We start from the raw sequence: 8584 nt of genomic DNA on the forward strand, positions 1-8584 counted from the left end.
ATCCATACCTTCACAAGCAAAAAAATAACACATGAATGAGTGGAGCATCAACATACGCTAAATTCATTTTAGATACTTGGACTTGGTAAAATTAAGCAAACACATACAAGAGCTTCAACACGAAAAATATGACAACAAGGTCCCACACTTTTTGCAAGGGTAATGGTCTACTCAACAACATATCAATTTTTCTCTAACTTCAATTTATATTCACTTTTCCATCCATCTAAAGAATTATGAACACATAAAACCGATGATCGTATGGAAAGGAAGAAAAAAGAAGGGAGATGGAGTGAAACCTTGAGCAATTTGAGCACACCGCTTTTCTTTGGTTAACTCTTGATAAGCCTGTTATAGATAACAAACCCTAAGTTTTTTAGAACAAATAAGATATTGATTGCATAACAAAAAAGTTGACATGAGATTTATATTCACATATCTAGCTAAGTTATGTTTTTACATTACTTAAAGTTATTGTTTATGAGAAATCATGTTTTAGGATATGGCCTTGATTTATAAAGTTTGTTAAAATAGTAAATCAAAACGCAGTAACATGTTAAATCATGTCGACGCAAACATGAAACGATTAGGCAATTCGAATGCACACGTACAAAATGTGGTACGTGATTAGACCGTTTAATATTCATAAGTATAAAATGACATGTAAATATGATATTTCATCAATAGTATAGTTGATGCAACTGAGCACTTCAGTAGTAAGGTTAGACTAATCTTCCCAAGACCAATAACAATACAGTTTATTTTTTAATTGAACATGACCAATTATAAAATCAAAGATGAAATTAGATGCAAGATTATTTGGGGCCACATATTTAAATAGGTTACCCAATAGAATTGTTACAGTGAATTATTGGTCCTTATGTGTAATGGAAGGTCTAATTTTTTTATTCAACCATTTTCACTATGAGGCTATATTTGATGATATCCTTCTAGAGACTTGGCTCTTCTTATTTGATAGGTCCTTGTCCATATGAATTTGACATGCTTTCAAGTATTGAGGAACTAGAACTATGAATAATTATTATTATTTTTAAAAAAATGGTGTTGCTAAGTCTACACAACCTAGCCTTTTACATCATCCTCTTTAATCACGACACTAGCTAGTGCATATCATTAGAAGTTTGATATTACTTTAAGCAATACTAGCGTCAGTCATTCATGTAGTTGTAACGATTGTAAAACTGTAAGTTGTCAATGCACTACAAATAAGCGACAATTATTTACAGATGTGTAAGCGACTAATATATTAAAGACAAGTCTATTGAAGACAATTATTATAGATGGACCAAGTGTTTCTTTATGCCCTTGGCATTGGAGCCAATATGGAAATGATAGTGGCATATGCCCTTATCATATTTCAGAAAGTTTCCTTGTGATTTCATGGATATAAAGTTTGAATTATAGAGTATAATCAAGCAAGGACTCTCATCTTCAATCAATTTGGATAAGCCTTAAACTAAGGTGGTCACCAATGAAATGCAGTCAGAAATCAACAAAAGATCACACTATGTAGTCTTCCATCTTACATGCAAAGCTATAAATTAAATTAATGCCTTCAAGGCAAAGCATATAGCTAGGGTTAGTGGTTTGTTTAGGTAAATAGAGTGGATCTCTAAGAATTTTTTTTTTTAAAGTTCGGTAAAGCAATGAGGGAAGCTTGATTTGGAAAAGCGCCAACCTAAAAATAAGGATAAATTTTCCAAATGAATGTTCATGTTTCCCTGAGACCTCATTTGTAATGAGTCAGATATGGTTCTTGTAGAATGTTACAACCCCTTAGTTTTATGGTTAGAATTCAAAACTAAATATTAGGCTTTATAACCAAGTTAGTGGTATTTCCATAAAATTTATGAATTGATTATGAAGCCTTCTTCTTTTATAGCTTCCTCATATACATAGACAATAATAAGAGTTATTTAAATATATTGTTAACTATGTACTGATGTTCTTAATTGGTTGCAGTTTTTCACTTTGACTAGTTTCCCATGCACAACTCTCCAAAATCCATCGAATCACTTCCTTAAGACCATAAACAAAGATTTTGAGCAGGTAAGAAAATCTCTTTGGAAACAAGAAGTCACACAACATGCTAATAAACCCTTAGAAATCTAATAGAACTTTGTAACACGCCGCAAGACATTGAGCAAGGCGTAACCACACCAACAGAAGTAGCAATTGATACTCTAATAAGGTCCTAATAAAGAATCTGAAACCTTTCAACAAGTTCAAAGATAAGTAGCTGAACTGTGTAAACAGGTAAACTAGTAATCAGATTCATAGAAGTAATTATGTATGAACCTTTTTGAATAAAATTTCAAATTGCAGTAGTGACCCCAGGATTAGTGGGGGGCAACATCGACTAACATTAATTCACATGAAATTTAGGACTCTGGTGAAAAATTGGAGAAGAGAAGCCGAGCTGGCTTTCTTACACAATCTCTCATACTTACACAAGAAGATCCCTCATGAACATGCATAGAGATCAAGGCTATTACTGGTTGCGCCTGGCTATCTACATCTCCATAACCCTAGGCCTCGGTATTATCTATCATGAGCTTGGATATGTTATAGATCTATTCAGGTAAGTGAGGTATATAAAGAAATTGTCCCCTTAATAGGTAGTTAACATTCGTATTCGTATGTTGCAGGCAAGAGTCTTGCTGCTAGCGTACATATCTAGTTTTCTAACTTTCATAATAAGAAGAAGATGACTACTGGGCAGTGGAAATGTCAACCACATAAATAGAGAACAAATAAAAAACATTTGAACAATCGAAGAAATAGAGACCGAGAGCTACACAAAAACAGATCGAACCTGGAACGGAGATGCAGAGCTGAAGATGTTACGGAAGAGGATGAGGAGAAAGGTTCGCAGAGCTACTACACGGAAGAGCTGCGAAGAGGAGATGCAGAGCTGCTACATGGAAGAGGACGAGGAGGAAGGTTGCGAAAGGAAGATGCAGAGGTGAAGAGGCTACACGGAAGAAGATGAGGAGGAAAGGGAAGATGCAGAGGGAGGAACACGACGGCTGAGAAGAAGAGAGATAGTTTTTAGGGTTTGTTGTATGATTTTTTGATGTAAATTTTGAAAAAGACAAGGGGCATTTTTGTCTTAAAATTTTGGAAACTTCTGTCCCACAGACATGGAACAACCCGTTCCAGGGGGGGAGGAGGAACAAAAAATCATCCAAAACTTGTTCAGTGGAACAGTGCGTTCCACTCATTTTAGGCGCACGTGGGACGGAACACCTCGTCCCACTCTGTGTCATCCCGTCCCGCGTACCAAACGCGACCTTAGGCTCGGGTCATGGATAGAACCCGCGGGTTGACCCGTTTTAGAGGCTCAAAGGCCTTGGGTTTTTTGGGTAAGCATCAGCCGAAGTTGGGCGTGTCCTCTCTCCCGCAAAAAAAAAACAGAAAACCCACCCCTGTTACTGCGGTTGGGGTTCATAGGGCTGAGCTAGAAGCTCAAGGTTGTCATCACTATCTTGAATCTCCGTCGACGGATGATTTCAGACGAGAACCAAGATGTATGACGAGGTCGTTGGGATTTGCAACTACAGGTGCAGGTAGTGGTGGTTTGGTGCCTTCGATCCTCCCTCGAAACGTCGTCGAAGGTTTTCGTTTGAATGAACAAAATCTGTCGAGAATTCATTGAGATTTCTCAATCAATTTTCGTAGGGGACGACTTCTCCCCGATGAAGACGGCGTACAGGCTGTCGTGTGTATGCAAATTTGTAAACCCTGTCTTAACGAAGGCATCGCTGTCAACATATCTGTTTTATTAAAACGACATTTGAAAAGATAACAACAAAGGTAAAAGGCAACATCTTTTGTTATATCATACTCTTATTGTGAAGGTGGCACTCAGAAAACCGGGGTGTCGCCCTAATTACAAAATGCGAGGTGACCGTTCAAAATTATCAAACTAACAGATAAAAAAACATCGATTGTCCTTCCCCATAATTTTTTATTTTGGGATTTTGTCAGTTTTAGGTTGACAAGGATCCTTTTGTAGATAATGTCTATGGATTCCTTCATGATAATTAGGCTTATAATCAATCATTCGAGGTCTAAGTCCATGATATGTGGGAAGATTAACCAATATTTCAATATTTTCATCCAACTCAATGATCTCATTTGACTGTGAACTACAAGGAATATTCGACGTAGGATTTGGATTAACCGGAATATTCGAAGGAGGACTACCCTAAATATTTTAAGGAAGATTTAAGCACTATTTAGTATCGTTATATTATGTAACTATATAACAACAAAAAAAATGTCTTAGATTCTAACTCCTAGAGTACTCTACAATGAATAATACTTGTTTGTACCATACTTGACCAATCCCGAAACTACTAAGCACCAGTCAACAGCATACCGTCAAGGACCCACAAGACTTTTCCTCCAACCAGGAGGCCAATCACAACACGACACATGTCGGTATCAGAAGCCAATCACAGCGCGACACGTGTCGATATCAGAGGCCAATCACAACACGACACGTGTCAATGTCAGAACAAAGCTAGAAACTCTCTTCTATAAAAGGGGATAATTCTCCCACAATAATCCCTAATGTCATTTGTACTAAACTATTCACTAGAACTCACTAAAAGAGAGCTTGAACCTATGTATTTGTGTAAACCCTTCACAACTAATAAGAACTCCTCTACTCCGTGGACGTAGCCAATCTGGGTGAACCACGTACATCTTGTGTTGTTTGCTTCCCTGTCTCTATTCATTTACATACTTATCCACACTAATGACCAGAGCAACCTAGCGAAGGTCACAAACTTGACACTTTCTGTTGTACCAAAGTCCTTGCCGATTTTGTGCATCAACAATACTAATTAAACAATAATTCAAATAATCAATAATCATATATATTAAACAATAGTTCAATTAATCAATAACTATATTAAACTATATCAAAAAAACAAAATTTCATATATTTTTTTAACAAACGATATTATCTACACTAAGACCATCTCAAACCCTTGGGTTAAAACCTAAAATTTTTAACCCAAAAACTTCTTTTTTTTTTTTTTTTTTGCTCCAACCCTTATGGATTAAATTTTTAGCCCAAGATTATGAAAAAATGAATTTATGATATTTTTTTAAAAAAAAAATTCAAAAAAAATTATGTAGACCATCTTAATTAAAATTTTATGAACATTTTAACCTAAAAATATTTAGATTCCGATAAGGGTAAATTACATTTAACCCCCTCAAATTTGAATTCAATTGCAACCTCATACAATATCTTTAATTACATTTAAAAGAGATCTTCTAATTCCAATTACGAATTTGTTAGGTCCTTACGAAAGAGCCTCTCAAATTTGAAAATCACTAATATTTATAGAGTTTTTTGTGTAAATTTTGATTTAAATAAATTTTTCTTTAATTATATTAGACTTTGGATATAAATTTGGGTTGTTAATTTTTTTTTTTGTACCGTTTAATTTGATCATATTAAATTTCAGCCGTTGGACTTAATAAATTTATAAATTTAAAACTAGAAATTAACAAAGTTTAAATCTAAACCGTTTGATGGAATCAAAGGTTCGTTGCCCTACACTATTAGATGAAAGAAAGAGCCATTGGGCTCATAAATCTTCCCCGACATGTCCACATGGGTGGGTCTCTTGCTGGTTGTTTGGGAAAAGTGGGGGGCGTGGGATTGTAAATGGTGTGTCAATCCTATGCAGCTTTGAAAAAACTGGGCGTGCCACGCACAGACTTGGGCCAGCCCACTAACCCAAACTCAAATCTTGGTTGGAATTTGGCCAATTTTTGAGTTTTTAACCCATAACTCCATTTTAGGCCTAAGGTTGGAGTGTTTTTTTTTTTTTTTTTGGGGGGGGTGTGGGCGGGTGGTGGGGGGGAGAGAGGGGAATAGAAGGCAAATTTTGAGACTTACTCCAAGGGTTGGAGTTGGTCTAAGAGGTGGAGAAATGAGCTAAGTCTCACAATGAGTTACCAAAAATGTGGTTCACAATGGACTAATAATAATGAGGTTCACAATGGGCTAACTGATGCAGGAAAAGCCAAGGGAGTCTCTAGAGACGAGGGATGATAACCTGCGAATCGCTCAACCAGGGGGGACAGAATCACTCACGTCTTTACAGGGATAGAACCTGGGAATCACTCGACCAGGGGCAACGGATTCACTCATGTCGTTAATCGTGGATTCACTCGACACGACCAAGTCTCACACTTGATTTTAAGGAGGAGAAAACTCACTCTCTTCTTAGATTAACTTTAATTCACTAATTTCACTTCTTAATATTACATATAGAACCCTTTAAATAGGAAGCTACCTTACATTGATAGGATAAATAACTTAATACTAAAGATTATAGTTACTAGGCATCTAATTAAAACATAGCTTTGAAAGATGAAAAGTCTCCAACAACATGTTTAATGTAGAAACCATATTAATTGTTCAGCACTGCATCACTAACGACATATTAAATTATCAATTAGAGATTTAAACTCGAAAAATGAGAGATTTACCTCAAAATGAGCCGTGGTTGGCGGTGGTGGGCTGCTGCTTCCATGGGCAGAGCACTATATGGTCAAATTGACCCATATTTTCTAAGGAGAATCCGAGAACAGATTTCCAAGTCGCTACAAGAACATAAATTAATCGCATGCAGAACGTGATTCTCATTTTTGATGATTGATGCCACCAATCCACCAAACCTGCATTCATTTACCACGAAATTACACGTACACATACCGCCAGTTTAAACGTAATAGAATAAGATAATAAGAAGATATTCACATAAATAATTCATACATGATACATCTTCGTCTTCATGCTACTAGTTGATATCCGAAAAATAATTCTTGCAAGTTGCAAATATATTAATATATAATATGTGACTTCCTGGCTTCCTGGTCTATAAGTTCATGATTTACCATTTAATTTTCATATCTGAGATGGAACACATTCGCGTCATCTCCACGACCATTGTTCAGCCCACAATCAGCAATGAGTTTACTCAGAAAATTGAGCTAACTCCATGGGATCTTCAGCTTATCCTATTAGATCACGTCCAAAAGGGTCTTCTCTTCCACAAACCAAACTCCAATACTTACGAAAAATACCCAAACAAGAGCTTGATACAACACCTAAAAGCCTCCCTCTCCCTCACATTGGATATCTTCTATCCCCTTGCCGGCCGTCTTACCATCACCCAAAACGAAGATGACAATACCACCTCTTTTTCCGTCAATTGCAATGGTGCCGGAGCGGAGTTTGTCCATGCAGTTGCTGATGTTGTCACGGTGGCTGATGTTCTTGACCCTGATTTGGTTCCTGATGACATAGTTTACTCATTCTTTTTAATGAATGGGGTTTTAAATTACGAAGGCGGCGAGTCCAAACCCTTGCTTGCAGTGCAGGTAACTGAGCTTGTTGATGGCATTTTCATAGGTTGCACTATGAACCACTCCGTCGTTGATGGGTCTTCCTTCTGGCACTTCTTCAATACTTGGTCAGAAATCTCTCGGCGTGGTAGTACTAATGGTAAACTCTCACAACCTCCGCCAATTTTTGAACGTGAATATCTTGACGGCATCATTGATCTCCCAGTTCGCATTCCCTTCTTTCAAAATCAAATCCCCAAAACTAAGTTTTTGGCACCCATCCTTAAGCAAAGAGTGTTTCATTTTTCCAAGGAAAAAATTGCGCAACTCAAAGCCAAAGCGAATTCTGAAATGGGAACTACCAAGATCTCATCCCTTCAAGCACTGTTGGCTCATCTTTGGTTATCCGTAACCCGCAACCAATGCCTCAGCACTGGTCAAGAAACTATGTACAAAATAATAGTTGGAATGAGGCAGAGATTGCAGCCACCATTGCCAGACCAGTACCTTGGAAATGCGGTTCGATTTGGCATGGTAACATCCAGTGTAGGTGAATTGCTTGAGCGTGGACTAGGCTGGGCTGCGTGGGAAATGAACAAGATGATTGCTGCACAAACAGAACATGATGTAAGGAAGCTGTTGGAGGATTGGATTAAAAATCCCAAAGTACCAAACCTCGGTAGCTTGGCAAGTAACTCATTATTGACAGGAAGCTCGCCGCGGTTCGATGTGTTTGGTAATGACTTCGGTTGGGGAAGGCCGCTGGCTGTTCGAAGTGGCGCTGGGAACAAGTTTGATGGCAAATTAACTGTATTTCAAGGGGCTGAAGAGGGAAGTATTGATTTTGAAGCTTGCCTTTCGCCTCGGACACTGCATGCTTTGGCACACGACGCAGAGTTTATGGCGAGTCTGACTAGGTGAATTTATTTGTGATGGTATTGGTACAAGCCAATACCATCTAGATCTCAAGCTTGATTTACATTTTTGTGCTTGTTTGTTATGTATGAATTAGACTCTGAAAGGCGCTACTTAGATAATAACCAAAAACTGGATGTTGTTTATGCGGTTAGAATTCTTGGCCTAGAAATTGGACTCGGTTAATTGTATCAACAAATTGTTTCTCCTGGGTGTTATTTTTCTTGCTTCTCAGTGCCACATAAAGGTTTGAGAGAAGAGAATAGCGTCG

The 8584-nt window shown here is 37.5% G+C and overlaps 1 protein-coding gene across 1 annotated transcript; it reads left to right on the plus strand.

Moving 5' to 3' along the window:
- The first annotated feature begins 6878 nt into the window (after positions 1-6878).
- Positions 6879-8538, plus strand: LOC137719957 (putative acetyltransferase At3g50280). The gene has a single exon (XM_068458972.2). The coding sequence runs from the start codon at positions 6940-6942 to the stop codon at positions 8317-8319; it is 1380 nt and encodes a 459-aa protein (XP_068315073.2). The 5' UTR covers positions 6879-6939; the 3' UTR covers positions 8320-8538.
- The last annotated feature ends 46 nt before the right edge of the window (positions 8539-8584 follow it).

Source organism: Pyrus communis, chromosome 15, assembly GCF_041283825.1.
Source record: "Pyrus communis isolate YQ-2024b chromosome 15, ASM4128382v1, whole genome shotgun sequence".
Lineage (NCBI taxonomy): Eukaryota > Viridiplantae > Streptophyta > Magnoliopsida > Rosales > Rosaceae > Pyrus > Pyrus communis.

Excerpts from the sequence above, each read along its gene's own strand:
- LOC137719957 (XM_068458972.2), top strand. The coding sequence starts at position 6,940 with ATGATTTACCATTTAATTTTCATATCTGAGATGGAACACATTCGCGTC.